The following is a 19,130-nucleotide window of genomic DNA, read 5'->3' as shown; positions in this document are numbered from 1 at the left end:
CCTTTCTCCCCATACAGAGACTAGGGACGAGAGTAACTCGAGAACAACGTTACCCGCTTGGGACGAGATAAAGATCGGAACGTTTTCTCTCCTCTCTCTCCCTCCGTCTCTATCTCTCTCTCTCTCTCTCTCTTGATTTCGCACCTAAAAGAAGAGCCCACTTACGTTTCGTCAAAAAAACAGGTTATTTGACCAAAGGAAAAAACTGAAAGGTTTTTCAATTAAAAAGTTCCTTTAAAATAGAATTTAAAACATTTAAGCTTTGAAAGAAGAATGAACAAAACGTCAGAATCGATTTACTCTTTCTGCAAAGTGAAACCGTGATACTCTCTCTCTCTATCGTAACGATAGAGCGCAAACTGCGTAGCATAAATAAACTAAACGTTAGTTCATCTTTGAAACAGTACGAAGACTATTCAAAGAAAATCTTTCATAAAATATCTATTAAAAAATATTCATTTAATAAGTTTTAAATCATTAGCTCTGTAAAAGCTATTTACAATTGAAAGGGCTCAACGTTGTTTAACTTCGGTTTCCAAGTTAGGACCGCCTACTCTCAGGAAAGGTCGCATATAAACAAATCATTAAAATCTATTTTGATGTTTATTATAAATGGAAAGCTAATCGAAGAGGCCTAATAAAGGCGGTTGAGATATAAAATATATAGAGGAAAATCTATAATTAATTTATAACGTGATAAGATAATTGCTAAAAGCCTAAACACACTTCCGTACTGAGGGAAGGGTCGGCCATTTAAAAGTCAAGGAAAGTCCAAAAAACAATCCAAAGTCATCAAAAATTAAATCTATCCAAAAACGAGTTCAAGATTTAAGTTGAAGATAAAACACCTGTACTGTACTGCGAAAGCTCAAACCAAAATGAAGTACTTCACCAAATATGTTAAGAAAACTCCAGGTTCTACAGCGAGTATGAATACGTCTTGTCGTCAACGTCGACAGAGAAGAATTGAAGGTTTTGTTTACATGCAAGAGTGGTATCTGGCCGACAGTTGGCGCTGGTGGGCACACCCGCAACCTTCATAGCGATCGCTCGCGAGTTTTTTGAGTGTGTTTTCTGTCGAGCCGCAGAGTTGCAGCTATTATATATTCACCGGCTAAGTTAAATATTTAAAAACACATAATAAGCATTAATATATGATAATCACTAAAATTCTATCAAGGTGTCATACCTCAAATATGGTGGAAAGTTTTCCAAATGAACTTCCTAAAAAATAATTTCAAAATAATCAGAACATGTAAAAAATAACTTCAATATTTCAAAATAATTTTTGCCATGAAAATTACATACAAATGAAAACAAAAAAAAATTGTGTTCCCTCTAGTAACAAATGATCACCAAAATATACATTACCCTGGTAAATTGTTTGGTTCATTGATAGCTAACCAACGCACCATCGTGACAAAGTCAGGTTGAGTATGGTGAAATACAAATCCATGCTGAAATAGGAAATTCCTATCAAGGTAAATTCATTACAATGTATAATCCTCAATGGAAAATTATCATTTTTTTGGTTTCATATAAAATCATAAGGCATATTTATATTTTCTAGTTTCCACTACCTTACAATGCTAGTAAGTTTTGCAATCTAAGGGCTCTGTGCCCATAAAATTATGTTTGCACAGTGAATATTAAAATTCATGCAAAGAATAATCTATAAGAGTTATCAGTCAGTCTTAGGGGTCATGAGGTATAAAGTTTCTGGATACAAACAGTAAGATATTGATCAGTACCTAATCTATAAATAGTGCCCTAGATCAAAAAGTACCAGCCAATTATCTTAATCTGGTGAGAGTTACAGAACATCTCGTCAGTTTTACACGACTGTCATTCCCTTGAATATTACTACTAAGCAAGGAAAAAGTTAGCTGAAGGGTTAGATAAAATAATAAATAAACTGGCCTGATTAAAAAAGAAGCATTTTAGCCTAAGGGAATCTTACAATAGATATAAAATCCAGATGACCATCTTGGCAAATAAGGGATAATTGGTTACTTAGAGGCTCTCATTACTGTACTTCAATTAATGAGCGGAGAGATATAAGGATCCAGACTAACATCTCAGTCTTTGGCCTTGCAAATTCAAGGTGTCTATAAGACTACTAGAAATGAGGGGTGCGAGGGTTTTGCAACAAAAGGGTGTAAAGTGATTAAAGAATTAAAGGCTCTACAGCAGGATCTCGAATCTAGGTGACAGGTATCATCAGATCCCTTAAAAATGGTGCACTAGAACCCCTAACCAACACTTTTAGAGTTAGGCTAGAGTTTGAAACAAGGTAGGTTAGTTCTAAAATATTACCCAGAATTTAAAACTACACAGCCTTCTGAGCTTCCGCAAAAGAGGCTTGCTTAGTCACTGAAGTGCTGTGTCCTGGGCAGTTGCCTGTAGTCGCCTCCACTCTCCCTGTCTTTAGCCATTTGCAATACCTGATTTGGTGTATAACTATAATCCAAGCCCACCACAATACTGTCTATGTACTTTGTCCTCTGCCTTCCCCCTCGATCTCCTCCCCTCTAACCTCCCAGTGAGACATTAGTGCTCTACTTTCTCTCTTCTTATGATGTCTTTCTTATTTCCTTTACTGTACTGTATTCAAGGACTAGCTGGTTACTCCCACAAAAACACCATAATTAGAGCCAGTGCTCATAGAATTCAGGAACGTGGAGATCATGCCCGTGGAATTCTGAGGTGTTTACGCATGAAAGGCAGCACATATAAGACCAAAAATACAGCCTGTGAACATAAAATACAGGAATGCAGAGACTATTTGTATGGACAACTGTAGTGCTTGTGTGTCATTAGACGAGGGCACATGAGAGGAAGTAAGATAAAGACCTTATGTATAGCCTTTAAGCGTGTGAAAGGTAGTACGTTTCAACACAGTACTAATCAGTACTAGTGGATATCTTACTCGTGGAGCACATACGAGAGGACTCTTGAAGCATGTGGGGACTGCCTTCAGACTAGTCAGGGAAAGGAAATAAACGAGGGTAAATCCCTTCCATCCTGACACTGACAATGTTTTCTTGGAACAGCATTATCTCTCCCATGGCAAAATGAATGGTAGAAATCACGAGTACGCAACTCCTACTGATCGGTCTTCCTGGGCTTCTTTGACGATGTCTTTTCTGATGTTCTCCAAGGAATAAAGAAAGTCAAAAATAGGAGAAACTTGAATTTCGTCTTCTAAAGGTGTCGTCCAGAATGGCAATGATGGTCTAATTGGGGAAGAGATCACAGAAATTCTGCTAAGAGACTCTTAAACTAGGTGATGCATCCTCGGCACCGTTCCGAGGGCAAAAAGACACTCACATCTGGCGATAGAAGAAACACCTACCTCCAATGAAGCACAACAATGTTCAAGGAACCAACTTTTTCATGAAACCACCAGGTTACAATTGCAAGGGAATAAGTTGAAAACAAAAAGGCTATCTAAAAGGCAGAAGAATGTGAATATCAGCAGGTTGCACAGATAACTGTCGCCAGTTACAGTTATTGCAAAAAACACTGCAAATCCTCACTTCTTCGTTATTATCCCTCACACACGACGACCTGGCAATTGATTTCTTGAAAGGAAATGCAAAAAATTATATTTTGATTATAAAATAAATTTTTGAATATACTTACCCGGTGAATATATGATAGCTGACGTCTCCGACGGCTCGACAGAATTCAAAAACTCGCGAGCGATCGCCATGAAGGTAGCGGGTGTGCCCACCAGCGCCAACTATCGGCCAGATACCGCATATACATGTAAACAGCTCCAGTTCTTCTCATCCAGTTCTTCTCATATTCACCGGGTAAGTATATTAAAAAATTTATTTTATAATCAAAATATCATTTTTAAATATTAAACTTAGCCGGTGAATATATAATAGCTGATTCACACCCATGGTGGTGGGTAGAGACCAGAATTAATACAGTTTACGGCATATATGCTTAGAGTTTTTGACAGTTATATCATAACCAAACCCAAATAAATATAGGTACCTGGTAAGGAAGCTGACTCTAACGATTACTCTGCCTTGTTAGTCCGCTTTCCTCACGAAGCCCAGCCATCCTCTTAGGATGCTGAAAGACTCCCAGGAGCTGAAGTATCTAGGGCGACAACCCATACAACAGGACCTCATCAAAACCCTTAATCTGGGCGCTCTCAAGAAAAGACATTTGACCACCCGCCAAATCAAAAAGGATGCGAAAGGCTTCTTAGCCTTCCGTACAACCCAATTAAAAAACATTTCAAGAGAAGATTAAAAGGATATTGGAATTAAGGGAATGTAGTGGTAGAACCCTTACCCACTACTGCACTCGCTGTAACGAATGGACCCAGTGTGTAGCAGTCCTCATAAAGAGTCTGGACATCTTTTAAGTAAAATGACGCGAATACCGACTTGCTTCTCCAAACGGTCGCGTCCATAATACTTCTCAGAGATCTGTTTTGCTTAAAGGCCACATAAGTTGCTATAGCTCTTATTTCGTGCGTCTTAACCTTAAGCAAGCAACACTCTTTTTCACTCAAGTGAGAATGAGCCTCTCGGATTAAAAATCTAAAAAAATATGACAAAGCATTCTTTGACATAGGCAATGAAGGCTTTTTAACTGAGCACCACAAAGCCTTAGATCCACCTCGTAAGGATTTAGTCCGAGCTAAATAAAACTTCAGAGCTCTAACTGGACACAGTACTCTTTCAAGCTCGTTGCCTACGATCTCTGACAGGCAAGGTATATCAAATGACTTAGGCCAAGGACGAGAAGGCAGTTCATTTTTGGCCAAGAAAACCAAGCTGAAGTGAACATGTGGCTTTATCTGTAGAAAAGCCGATGTTCCTACTGAAGGCATGGATCTCACTGACCCTTTTAGCCGAAGCCAAGCACACTAAGAAAAGCGTCTTGAGGGTGAGATCCTTCAGGGAGGCTGAATGTAATGGCTCAAACCTGTCGGACATTAGGAACCTTAGGACCACGTCTAAGTTCCATCCAGGAGTTGCTATACGACGCTCCTTAGAAGTCTCGAAGGACTTAAGGAGATCTTGGAGATCTTGATTATTGGACAGATCTAAGCCTCTATGTCTGAACAAAGACGCCAACATGCTCCTGTAGCCCTTAATAGTGGGCGCTGAGAGGGAGCAAACATTTCTCAGATGTAGGAGAAAGTCTGCAATTTGGGCTACAGAGGTACTGGAAGAGGAAATGGATGATGACTTGCACCAGTCTCTAAAGACTTCCCACTTCGACTGATAGACCTTGATGGTAGATGCTCTCCTAGCTCTCGCAATCGTTCTGGCTGCCTCCTTCGAAAATCCTCTAGCTCTTGAGAGTCTTTCGATAGTCTGAAGGCAGTCAGACGAAGCGCGGGGAGGCTTTGCTGAAGACTCCTTACGTGGCTGCCGTAAGAGATCTACCAGCCATTGAAGTACCTCTGTTACTCACTCTCTCGCGGGCCAGAGTGGAGCAACCAATGTGTGGCTGCCGTAAGAGATCTACCAGCCATTGAAGTACCTCTGTTACTCACTCTCTCGCGGGCCAGAGTGGAGCAACCAATGTCAACCTGGTCCCTTCGTGAGAGGTGAACTTCTGCAGCACCTTGTCTAGGACCTTGAAAGGTGGAAAGGCATAAACGTCCAGGTGAGACCAGTCCAGCAGGAAAGCGTCTATGTGAGCTGCCTCTGGATCTGGAACTGGAAAGCAGTAAGTCGAGAGCCTCTTTGTTAGAGAGAGTAGCAAAAAGATCTATGGTGGGTAGACCCCATGTCATCCATAGCTTCTCGCACACAGTCTTATGCAACGTCCACTCCATGGAGAAGACTTGTCTTCTTCTGCTGAGGCCGTCCGCCAAGACATTCATTTCTGCACAAATCTCGCCAAAGGAGAGATGTTACTGCCTTAAAAGGAGTTCCTTTTGATCCGTGGATCAAAGAACCGAGCCTTCCAGACTGTCCAGTGGAGCTCCCTAACCCAAATCCGCTGCATCTGAAAACAACACATGGTTTGGGTTCTTGATCGCAAGAGAAAGACCTTCTCGAAGTCTGATGTTGCTGTCCCACCAAGTCAGACATGTCTAGACTGAGTTGGAGATTGGGAAAGAGATACTCACTAAGCCCTTCTCCTTGTTCCAATGTTTAGGTGAAATAGGAAAGGGCATAGGTTGAGTCTCCCCAGAGAGTGAACTACTCCAGCGATGAAAGAGTTCCCACGAGGCTAGTTCAAACTCTTACAGAGCAACTGTTTTTCTCTTGCAAGTGAAGGACTTTTAACAGAGCTTGTTCCATTCTTGCGGGAGACGAAAAGGGTCGAAAAATCATACACAGTATCTCCATTCCCAAAAAAAAGAATAGTCTGGGATGGGATACTGTAAGTTACGACTTCTCTACGTTCACTATGAGACCTAGCTCCTTGGTTAGGTCTAATGTCCATTAGAGGCTCTCCAGACAGCGATATAATGACGAACGCCCTGATTACCCAGTCGTTAAAATAAAGGGAGGCTCTGAATCCTCAAAAAATGTAGAAAGCTTGCTACATTTTGCAAGGGCCTTGTAAAAACAAGAGGAGCAGGAATGAGGTCGGAGTACAGTGCTCGACAGTGGTACATTACTTTTCCGTCCACAAACCTCAGATGTAGTTGAAAGTTTGGATGAATCGGGATGTGGAAGTATGCATCTTGAAGGTCGAGAGAGACCATCCAGTCGCCTTCCATTAATGCTGTCAAGACAGCTTGGTAGACTTCATCGTGAAGTTTGTCTTGACAATGAACACATTGAGCGCACTTGCATCTTACGTACTCCTGCAGTGAACGTGGCTGCCAGATCATTGGAGCCATCCCTGATAGTCTTGTTCCTGCAGAGAACGTGGCTGTCAGATTATTGGAGCCATCCCTGATAGCCTTGTTTATGCATGACATAATTGTACAGCAAAACTTCAAACGCTCGAAAAAACTCCTAACAGGAGATGGTCTAGCTCTGAAGCCGACCATAAAATCTTGGAGCGTCTCATGGCCAGGCACCAGGGAGAGTCTATGAGGTTTGAGAAGTCTATCTGGGCAGAGGCAGGAACTCCCAAGCCGAGAACTTCTCCCGTGTCATACCAGACGCTCGCTCTATAAGCCAGTTTAAAAGGAGGGAAAGCAAAGGCTGTCTCCCCCAAACTCCTCCTGGTGATCAACCAGTCGCCTAGCAAACATAAAGCTCTCTTAGAAGAGCGAGAGAGCACTAGCTTAGAAAACAACGGCTTCGAAGTAGCTAGGCCTAGTGTAAACTCTGACGTTTAGGCGAACGAGGAGCAGCAGTTACAAAATGATCCGGACAAAGATCCTTAAAAATCAGCATGATTTATTTAAAGTCCATAGAGGGCTGAGCAGCTTTAGGCTCCTCTCCGTCTGACAGAGTCCCCAAGGGAATATCAGTAGGAGGGGGATCAGCAACTTCCTCATCTGAAGGAACCTCGTCCGACAATTGCCGAGTCTCAAGCAAGGGAGAGACCTGTCGTGGTGGCAATGCTTGACAAGCAGAGTCCACACGCAAAGGAGCATCAGTAGCAGTCAAGGACGCTACGTCATGTAACTGCTTAAAGGACTGACCAGCAACAACAACAGGTGCGGGAGGACGCTCGACGTCAACTCGAGACTGCCTTGACTGCCTAGACTGAGCAGTCAAAACAACTCTTGACTGCGGTGCTTGACGCTCAACGTCAAAACAAGTCAACTTCGCTGGTTGGCGAACGTCCTGAACGTCAACAAGAGCATGCGGCAGCGGCTGAACGTCCACAAGCGGCTGAAAGTCAACACGGGACTGCATCGAGTGAGGCTCTACAAAACGTGACTGACGTGACTTTGTAACGTCAACGTCAACAGGACGAGCAAAGGCTCGTTTGGGCGGCTGACGGCCAGGATCTCGATCAGCTAAGCGGCAAGGATCATCGTGAACCTGCTCAGCAGAATAGTCCTCCATAAGAGAGGCAAGCTTATTCTGCATGTCTTGCAGTACAGTACAACCCATTTAGGATCAACGGGAATGGGTGCGGTAAGAGACGAGGGTAACGTCTGTGACTGCAAAACCTTGCCTACACTAAGACTCTCGGAGCCTGTGTTACGCTTCTGTTTAGGCGTCGAGCAGTCTTCCGATGACTGCACAGGGTCAGAGCTGTCCCAATGGCTACAACCAGGACGCTGGACCTGTCCTGAAGGGACTGACTTTCGCTTTAAGGGTCTCGAAACCTTGCTCCACGGTTTCTTACGCGATAAGCCTTCGGATGACGAGGAGAAAACCGTCTCGCTCGTCTTATGGTAGGGGCGGTCTTGACGAGACACGCCTGAAACCATAGAGGGAACGTCTGTTCGTTGGTTAAAGCCTCTCGAACCCATAAGTCCTACGACATTACTTCTCCCTGGGGCATGGGAGCTTGCAAGAGGTCTCGGACTAGGCGAACGACAGGCACGAACAGACGAACCCTCTGTCGCAACACTGATAACACTTTGCGCAATTATCACTTTATCACTACCATTTTCTGTTTTTGCACTTACTTCACTGAAATCGAATTTTTCAATAATTTCACATTAGGCATGAATAAAAACTGATTTCTACCTGAAGCACGCAATTCTCCCCTACATCAAAAGGTTATAATTGCGAAATAAGTCTTATAATGTAAGCACATTAATACAAGCAAAAAAACAGTAAACATATATATCGAATAAAACAGAAATATATAAAGTTAAAAGGATCAGTGACTGGGGAGGAGACTAAACACTAGTTCATTAAAAACTACGTTTTCAATCTCTCACCGTACAGTGCCTTGGGACGAGAATAAAAACTAAAAACGTTTTATCCTTTCTCCCCGTACAGAGACTTGGGACGAGAGTAAAAAAACTGACTCGAGAACAACGTTACTCGCTTGGGACGAGAATAAAGATCAGAACGTTCTCTCTTCCTCTCTCCCTCTCCGTCTCTCTCTCTCTCTCTCTCTCTCTCTTGATTTCACACAGAAGAGAAAAGCCCACTTACCCTTCGTCAATAAACAGGTTATTTGACCAAAGGAAAAAACTGAAAGGACTAAGAAATTGAAAATTAACAAGTTCCTTTAAATTAGTATTTAAAACATTTCAATTTGAAAGAAGAATGAACAAAACGTCAGAATCGATTTACTCTTTCTGCAAAGTGAAACCGTGATTCTCTCTTTCTCTATCGTAACGATAGAGCGCAAACTGCGTAGCATAAATAAACCAAACGTTAGTTCATCTTTGAAACAGCACGAAGACTATTCAAAGAAAATCTTTCATAAAATATCTACTAAAAAATATTCATTTAATAACTCTTACAGAGCAAATGATTTAAACTTAACGAAAATAAAATTTGAAAGGGCTCAACGTTGTTTAACTTCGGTTTCCAAGTTAGGACCGCCTACTCTCGGATTAGGGGAGGAATAGGTAAGGCCGCATATAAACAAATCATTAAAATTTATCTTGATGTTTATTATAAATGGAAAGCTAATCGAAGAGGCCTAATAAAGGTGGGTGAGATATAAAATATATAGAGGAAAATCTATAATTAACAACAACAATTTATAACGTGATAAGATAATTGCTAAAAGCCTAAAACACACTTCCGTACACTAAGGGAAGGGTCGGCCATTTTTACTCTATGGAAAAAAACCAGAGATAAAAGCAAGGGCAAAACACTTTTACTCTCCTTCAAAAGCATTTCTTTTGAGGATAGTATTGAATAATCCAACACGGCGAAAGCAATAAAACCAAAACCAAGTACTTCACCAATTCGGTAGAAAATTCGAGGTCATAATAGCGAGTGGAATCGACTTGTCGATGGAACCGACAGAGAAGAACTGGAGCTGTTTACATGTATATGTGGTATCTGGCCGATAGTTGGCGCTGGTGGGCACACCCGCTACCTTCATGGCGATCGCTCGCGAGTTTTTGAATTCTGTCGAGCCGTCGGAGACGTCAGCTATTATATATTCACCGGCTAAGTTTAATATTTAAAATTTAAAACACCTGTTTGGAGACAATAGAAGTACTTGTGTACTATACAGCAGGTGAAAACTAAGTGGCTATTCAGTGTGCTGGAGTGGGATGGAGCTTCCCCATCACTGCCAGTAACTACTGACACTTCGTTACAGTTTTAACAGCTTCCAGCTATGCTAAAAACTTACTTCTATTAAAGGACAAAGATTTGTACTGTATATACAGTAAGTAGGAACAACTTGCTTTACTGAGCTAGTGCTGGTCAACACATAATCAAGTGGAAATCAAATTGGATGGAAAAGTAACAACAGTCTATTCTAAACAAGAATTGCAGATTTTCTGATACTTCTCCTGAGTCCAAGGCAGAATGAGAGTAATGCTGCTACACGAGTTATATGGGACGGTCCAGTCAAGAAACTATTGAAAACATACCCGTCGTGAACGCATAAGTTGTTAGTCACAAAGACAGGTAGAACCAGTAGTTGACACCATACATGACAGTTGTTCAAACCTCAGAAGAGGATATTCTAATGATAATGCTATCTGACAAGTCTATACAGTACTGTATATATTTTCAAGTTTTAATTCAGGACAAGTTATCAAAACTACCAAAAATATTTACTTGAAAATTATTTTTGGCTTTTATCTAAACTCTAAATACATTTAGTCTTAAATATCCAATGTAACTCCATGACTATTCTTCCGGTAATCTACCCAAGAATGCTCAACCACTCCTGGTAACCAAAAATGGAGTCAAGTCATATCTTATAACAGTTGTCACATCAAACAAGGCAACTTTGAAGGATTGAATTGATTACCTTTGAGGCAGGTGAGGGGGGTGAAGCTTCAACCTAAGACTCGTCTTTCCTCTCCAGGCAGCTACCATGCCAGGTTAGGGTGAACTGTATTTTCTTCTTGTTATGGTCAAACCTTTTCACTTATTTGAGGGATTAGTACATGAATTTAGGATATGAAGTCATCAAAATAATAATCAATGCCCATAAGGTGAATGAGCCTTATGATTACAAGTAAGTCTAGCAACAAGCTTAACTGAGGTGCTAAACGAGCAAGAAACCTCAATACTGATAAGAACCAGCAAGCCAGAGACACGGTCATTGAAAAGCATGAAAATTTAAGTGTGGATAAGCAATAGCATAGGAAGCATTAGTGAAAGAGCTCAAATGGGGAATGCAGAGCAGCAGATTTAAAGGACAGATTTGTTTTGTCAGAAGCAGCAGATATTGGCCTTAAAGATTCAACAGATTTACTGCAATATTTCTTCATTGAGAACTGCTCCTTAAAAGGTCCAGCTAACCTAGTAATATACATGGACATACTGTAATCAAATCCTCCAAGAAAAGGTAATCATTCAGAGCCCTATTTCAGATAGAGGAAAACCCAGCAGTTATACTATGAAGCAATAGTTAAGAGATTTGACAGCACATATGAAAGGAAGGAGAAAGAGAAGTTAGGGGCCAAAGGAACGATACAAAGATCCTTTAGTAATGCATGCTATGCACTTCTAATACCCCTATCATTATTACTATCTAAGGTACAACCCTAGTTGGAAAAGCAGGATGCTATAAGCCCTAGGGCTCCAAGGAAAAATAGCCCAGAGAGGAAAGGAAATAAGGAAATAAATAAACTAAAAGAGAAGTAATTAACAACTAAAATAAAATATTCTAATAACAGTAACAACATTAAAATAGATCTTTCATATATAAACTATAACAACTTCAAAAAATCTACAGAAAGAGAGATAAGATAGAACAGTGTGCATGAGTGTACCCTCAAGTAAGAGATCTCTAATCAAAGACAGTGGAAGACCATGGTACAGAGGCTCTTGCACTATCCAAGACTAGAGAACAATGGCTTGATTTTGGAGTGTCTTCTTAGAAGAGCTGCTTACCATAGCTCAAGAGTCTCTTCTACTCTTACCAAAAGAAAAGTAGCTATTGAATAATTATAGTGCAGTAGTTAACCCCTTGAGCAAAAATGATATTTTAATTATAAAATAAATTTTTGAATATACTTACCCGGTGAATATATATAGCTGCAACTCTGTTGCTCGACAGACAAAAAACTGTAAAAAACTCGCCAGCGATCGCTATACAGGTTGCGGGTGTGCCCATCAGCGCCAACTGTCGGCCAGATACCATACTCAATGTAAACAAAGACTCAATTTCTTCTCATCCCACTGCGTCTCTATTGGGGAGGAAGGGAGGGTCGTTTAATTTATATATTCACCGGGTAAGTATATTCAAAAATTTATTTTATAATTAAAATATCATTTTTAAATATTTAACTTAGCCGGTGAATATATATAGCTGATTCACACCCAGGGTGGTGGGTAGAGACCAGTTAAATATGTTTACATCTTATTAGCTAAGAGTTTTTATTTCATTTTAGAAGTTATCAAAATAACAAAAACAAAATAAATAGGTACCTGGTAAGGAAGTCGACTTAGACGATTACTCTGCCTTATAAGTACGTCTTCCTTACGGAGCCTCGCGATCCTCTTAGGATGCTGACAGACCCCTAGGAGCTGAAGTATCAAGGGCTGCAACCCATACAACAGGACCTCATCAAACCCCTAATCTGGGCGCTCTCAAGAAATGACTTTGACCACCCGCCAAATCAACCAGGATGCGAAAGGCTTCTTAGCCTTCCAGACAACCCATAAAAAACAACATTAAAAACATTTCAAGAGACAGATTAAAAGGATATGGAATTAGGGAATTGTAGTGGTTGAGCCCTCACCCACTACTGCACTCGCTGCTACGAATGGTCCCAGTGTGTAGCAGTTCTCGTAAAGAGACTGGACATCTTTCAAGTAAAATGACGCGAACACTGACTTGCTTCTCCAATAGGTTGCGTCCATTATACTTTGCAGAGATCTATTTTGCTTAAAGGCCACGGAAGTTGCTACAGCTCTAACTTCGTGCGTCTTCACCTTAAGCAAAGCTCGGTCTTCCTCACTCAGATGTGAATGAGCTTCTCGTATTAACAATCTGATAAAGTATGACAAAGCATTCTTTGACATAGGCAAGGATGGTTTCTTAACTGAACACCATAAAGCTTCAGATTGGCCTCGTAAAGGTTTAGTACGCTTTAAATAGAACTTAAGAGCTCTAACAGGGCATAAGACTCTTTCTAGTTCATTGCCTACGATCTCCGATAAGCTGGGAATATCGAAAGATTTAGGCCAAGGCCGAGAAGGCAGCTCATTTTTGGCTAGAAAACCAAGTTGCAGCGAACAAGTAGCTTTTTCCGACGAAAATCCGATGTTCTTGCTGAAGGCATGAATCTCACTGACTCTTTTAGCCGAGGCTAAGCATACCAGGAAAAGAGTCTTAAGAGTGAGATCTTTCAGGGAGGCTGATTGTAACGGCTCAAACCTGTCTGACATGAGGAATCTTAGTACCACGTCTAAATTCCATCCAGGGGTAGCCAAACGACGCTCCTTGGTGGTCTCAAAAGACTTAAGGAGGTCTTGCAGATCTTTATTGTTGGAAAGATCTAAGCCTCTATGCCGGAAGACCGATGCCAACATGCTTCTGTAGCCCTTGATAGTGGGAGCTGAAAGGGATCGTCCTTTTCTCAGGTATAAGAGAAAATCAGCTATTTGAGCTACAGAGGTACTGGTCGAGGATACAGAAACTGACTTGCACCAGTCTCGGAAGACTTCCCACTTCGATTGGTAGACTCTAATGGTAGACGCTCTCCTTGCTCTAGCAATCGCACTGGCTGCCTCGTTCGAAAAGCCTCTAGCTCTCGAGAGTCTTTCGATAGTCTGAAGGCAGTCAGACGAAGAGCGTGGAGGCTTTGGTGTACCTTCTTTACGTGTGGCTGACGTAGAAGGTCTACCCTTAGAGGAAGACTTCTGGGAACGTCTACTAACCATCGAAGTACCTCGGTGAACCATTCTCTCGCGGGCCAGAGGGGAGCAACTAACGTCAACCTTGTCCCTTCGTGAGAGGCGAACTTCTGCAGTACCTTGTTGACAATCTTGAACGGTGGGAATGCGTAGAGATCCAGATGTGACCAATCTAGGAGGAAGGCATCTATATGTATTGCTGCTGGGTCCGGGACTGGGGAGCAATAGATTGGAAGCCTCTTGGTCAGCGAGGTTGCAAAGAGATCTATGGTTGGTTGACCCCAAGTGGCCCAAAGTCTCTTGTACACATCCTTGTGGAGGGTCCATTCGGTTGGAATTACTTGCCCTTTCCGACTGAGACAATCTGCTATGACGTTCAAGTCGCCTTGGATGAACCTCGTTACTAGGGAGATGTCTTGACCTTTTGACCAGATGAGCAGGTCCCTTGCGATCTCGTACAACGTCAGTGAGTGGGTACCTCCTTGTTTGGAGATGTACGCCAAGGCCGTGGTGTTGTCCGAGTTTACTTCCACCACTTTGCCTCGAAGGAGATACTCGAAGCTTTTCAAGGCCAGATGAACTGCCAACAGCTCCTTGCAGTTGATATGCATGCTCCTCTGACTCGAGTTCCACAGACCTGAGCATTCCCGACCGTCCAGTGTCGCGCCCCAGCCCAAGTCCGATGCGTCCGAGAAGAGAACGTGGTTGGGAGTCTGAACAGCCAGGGGAAGACCCTCTCTTAGGTTGATATTGTCCTTCCACCAAGTCAGACAAGACTTTATCTTTCCGGAAATCGGGATCGAGACCGCCTCTAGCGTCTTGTCCTTTTTCCAGTGAAAAGCCAGATGGTATTGAAGAGGACGGAGGTGTAGGCTTCCTAGTGATACAAATTGTTCCAGGGATGACAGCGTCCCTACCAGACTCATCCACAGCCTGACTGAGCAGCGTTCCTTCTTCAGCATCTTCTGGATGGATAGCAGGGCTTGATCTATTCTGGGGGCCGACGGAAAAGCCCGAAAAGCTAGACTGTGAATCTCCATCCCTAAATACAGAATAGTTTGGGATGGGACCAGCTGCGACTTTTCCAAATTGACTAGGAGTCCCAATTCCTTGGTCAGATCTAGAGTCCACTTGAGATCCTTCAGACAGCGACGACTGGAAGAGGCTCTGAGAAGCCAGTCGTCCAAATAAAGGGAGGCTCGGATGTCCGATAAGTGGAGGAATTTGGCCACATTCCTCATCAGCCTCGTAAACACGAGAGGAGCTGTGCTTAGGCCAAAGCACAGGGCCCGAAACTGGTAGACCGCATCTTCGAAGACGAATCTCAGAAAAGGTTGGGAGTCTGAGTGAATGGGGATGTGGAAGTAGGTGTCCCTTAGGTCTAGCGAGACCATCCAGTCTTCCCTTCTGACCGCTGCTAAGACTGACTTTGTGGTCTCCATGGAGAACTTCGTCTTTGTGACAAAGACATTCAGAGCACTGACGTCTAGCAGCGGTCTCCAACCTCCTGTCTTCTTTGAAACTAGGAAGAGACGGTTGTAAAATCCCGGTGATCGAAGGTCCGAGACTTTGACCACCGCTCCCTTCTCTAGCAAAAGAGACACTTCCAGTTTCAGGGCTTGTCTCTTTTCTTCCTCTCTGTACCTGGGAGAGAGATCGATGGGGGACGTTGCTAGAGGGGGTTTGCGTACAAAAGGGATTTTGTACCCCTCTCTGAGTAACTTCACAGATTGTTGATCTGCGCCTCTCTTCTCCCAGGCTTGCCAGAAGTTCTTGAGTCTGGCTCCCACTGCTGTCTGAAGTTGCGGGCAGTCAGACTCTGCCCTTGGAGAACTTGGGTCCTTTCCTCTTCCCTCGTTTCCCTTCGGCACGAGCACCTCCTCTGCTGGAGGCTCTGCCACGAAAGGGCGGAATAAAGCGAGACGCTGGAGTGTCTATCCTCGGTCTAGCAGACAATGTAGGCAAAGGGGGAGCTTTGCGAGCCGAGGACGCAACTAGATCGTGGGTGTCCTTTTGAACTAACGAAGCGGCAATTTCCTTTACCAAGACTTCAGGAAACAGGCACTTGGAAAGGGGAGCAAAGAGAAGTTCAGATCTCTGGCATGGCGTAACTCCAGCAGACAGGAAAGAACAGAGAGACTCTCGCTTCTTCAGGACTCCGGACGTGAATGAGGCAGCTAGCTCATTGGACCCATCACGGACGGCCTTGTCCATGCAGGACATAATGAGCAAAGAAATATCCTTATCTGCAGAAGAGATTTTCCTGCTCAGGGCTCCTAAGCACCAGTCTAAAAAGTTAAAGACTTCGAAAGCCCTAAATATCCCTTTAAGAAGGTGGTCCAGGTCCGATGGTGACCAACAAATCTTCGAGCGTCTCATGGCAAGGCGGCGGGGAGAGTCTACAAGACTTGAGAAGTCGCCCTGGGCAGAGGCAGGAACTCCCAAGCCGAGAACTTCTCCCGTGGCATACCAGACGCTCGATCTAGAAGAGAGTTTAGATGGGGGAAAGGCAAATGCTGTCTTCCCTAAACTCTTCTTAGACTCTAACCAGTCTCCTAACAGCCGCAAAGCTCTCTTGGATGAGCGTGAGAGAACGAGTTTATTAAAGGCAGGTGCGGTAGCAGGCACGCCTAATACAAACTCTGACGGCGGAGAACGAGGAGCCACAGAAATAAAATGGTCAGGAAACAACTCCTTGAAAACAGCCATGACTTTTCTAAAGTCCAATGATGGTTGAGTTGCCTTAGGCTCGTCCAGTTCTGACGGTTGATCGTCTTGTTGTTCAGCAACGTCCTCATCAGATAGTTCCTCATCCGAAAACTGATGAGGAAACGGCAACGGAGTGGGCAACGTCTGGCTCGCTGAGTCCGGTCGCACTGGTGCATGCGTGACGGAGCCGGACGCAACGTCATGGAACTGCTGCACAGTCTGTGAACTGTCAACAACCATGGGTGCGCGAGGACGCACAGCGTCCACCCGAGACTGTCTAGACCGTCTGGGTTGTGCAGTCAACACCATACCGGGTTGCGGAGGTTGACGCACCGCGTCAAAACAAGTCACCTCTGATGGTTGCTGAACGTCCTGAACGTCAACAACCACCTCCGAGCGTCGCTTAACGTCAACGTGCGGCTGGCAACCCACACTGGGTCGCATCGGTGGAGGAACCACCTCAACTGGTAGACGCGAGAAGGATACCTCAGCGTCAATAGGACGCACAACAGACCGCTTGGAAGGTTGTTGGCTAGAAGGTTCAGCAGCAACCTTCTCCGCATTAAAGTCCTCCATCAAGGACGCAAGTTTGGACTGCATGTCTTGCAGCAAAGCCCATTTAGGGTCTACGGGAGCAGGTGCGGCAACAGACGGGGTTAGCGACTGAGGCGGTACCGCTTTGCCTCTCTTAGGCGGTGAGCAGTCATCAGATGACGGCAACGAGTCCGAACTGACCCAGTGGCTACAACCGGGACGTTGGACTTGTCCTGAAGGGACCGACTTATGTTTTAAAGGTTGTGAGACCTTGGTCCAAAGTTTCTTACGAGAAACACCTTCAGACGACGAGGTAAAAACGGGCTCTCTCGTCTTACGTAGGTAGGGGCGATCTTGGGGAGATACGCCTGATACCATGGAGGGAACGTCTGTTCGCTGATCAAGGCCTCTCGAACCCATGCGTCGTACGACATTGCTTCTCCCCTGGGCTTGGGAGCTTGCAAGAGGTCCCGGACTAGGAGGACGACAGGCACGAACAGACGAACCCTCAAGCGCAACACTGTTCACAACACTTTCACTAGGCACTTTATCACTTCCCGCGGCACTTTGGCACTTTAGCTCCTTAACATCCGCCATGAGTTGATTGCGGTCACTTGCAAGGGACTCAACTCTCTCCCCCAAGGCATGGATAGCACGCATCATGTCAGCCATCGATGGTTCCTGAGTGCTAGGAGGGGGGTTAGGAACAACCACTACAGGGGAAGGAATAGGTTGAGGGGCATGAGGAGAGGAAAAATCTATCGACCTAGAAGAACTTCTCCTTACTCTATCTCTCTCTAGCCTGCGTGTGTACTTCTCAAATTCGATAAAATCGAATTCCGAAAGGCCCACGCATTCCTCACACCGATCTTCCAATTGACAGGTTTTACCCCGACAATTGGAACAAACAGTGTGAGGGTCGAGAGAAGCCTTTGGAAGACGCCTAGAACAGTCCCTAGCATTGCATTTTCTAAACTTGGGAACTTGTGAAAGGTCAGCCATTTTGAATTGGTCAAGGGAAAATTCCAAAAAACGATCTAAGTCATCAACAATGAATCCGATACAAAAAAGAGTTCAAGGATTTATTTGAAGAAAAACCCTTCACAGCGAAAGCTCAAAACCAAAATAAAGTACTTCACCAAAGATGATGGGAAAAACTCCAGGTTTCAACAGCGAGTAAAGTACGTCTTGTCGACACGTCGACAGAGAAGAAATTGAGTCTTTGTTTACATTGAGTATGGTATCTGGCCGACAGTTGGCGCTGATGGGCACACCCGCAACCTGTATAGCGATTGCTGGCGAGGTTTTTACAGTTTTTTGTCTGTCGAGCAACAGAGTTGCAGCTATATATATTCACCGGCTAAGTTAAATATTTAAAAAAGAATTGTTTGGTAATCTCAGTGTTGTTAGATGTATGAGGACAGAGGAGAATGTGGAAAGAATAGGCCAGACTTTTCAGTGTATGTGTAGGCAAAGGGAAAATGAGCTGTAACTAGAGTGAGGGATCCATATTAGTACTATCTGGCCAGTCAAAAGATCCAATAACTCTGTAGCGGTAGTATCTTAACAAGGGGCTGGTACCCTGGCTAACCTACTACCACAGTGAAAAGGTTAGGTAAAACTAGGACCATTAAATAAGGACAGTATTTTCTTCTCTTCTGATATATAAAATCAATATTAAATACTTTAGTGGAGTATTCCACCTAAAACATAGTCAAAAGTAATAAATGTCTAAAGTGAAAAGATAGTGTACAAAACTAGTTACAACTACAAATATAATTCAATATGAAATTAAACTTGACCTCTATAGAAACGATGAATATGACCAATCACCAAAGGACAAAATTTACCATAAAATCTTGGACAAAATGCATACCAGTACCAGCTAAATCATCTGAACATAAGTTATCTCTAAAAAAAACATTACAATGACAACAAAAGTGCAAATACCCTAAAATATAATTACTGTATGTGAAAACTGGGACAACATAAAATACACACTACCTACAGGTGATACTTTAGCTT

General features: G+C 43.3%; 1 protein-coding gene across 2 annotated transcripts in view; it reads right to left on the bottom strand.

Moving 5' to 3' along the window:
- The window catches only part of LOC137632526 (uncharacterized), a 123,204-nt gene that overhangs the window by 27,544 nt on the left and 76,530 nt on the right, over nt 1-19,130 (bottom strand). For both annotated transcript variants that reach the window (XM_068364503.1, XM_068364502.1), the window contains exon 5: nt 1,372-1,457. In XM_068364503.1, coding sequence (XP_068220604.1) covers nt 1,372-1,457 — 86 coding nt within the window. The remainder of the gene's footprint in view (nt 1-1,371; nt 1,458-19,130) is intronic.

The sequence above is a fragment of the Palaemon carinicauda genome, chromosome 41 (assembly GCF_036898095.1).
Source record: "Palaemon carinicauda isolate YSFRI2023 chromosome 41, ASM3689809v2, whole genome shotgun sequence".
Taxonomy (NCBI): domain Eukaryota; kingdom Metazoa; phylum Arthropoda; class Malacostraca; order Decapoda; family Palaemonidae; genus Palaemon; species Palaemon carinicauda.
The sequence above is the reverse complement of the archived record's forward strand: the minus strand, read 5'-3'. Positions and strand labels throughout refer to the sequence as shown.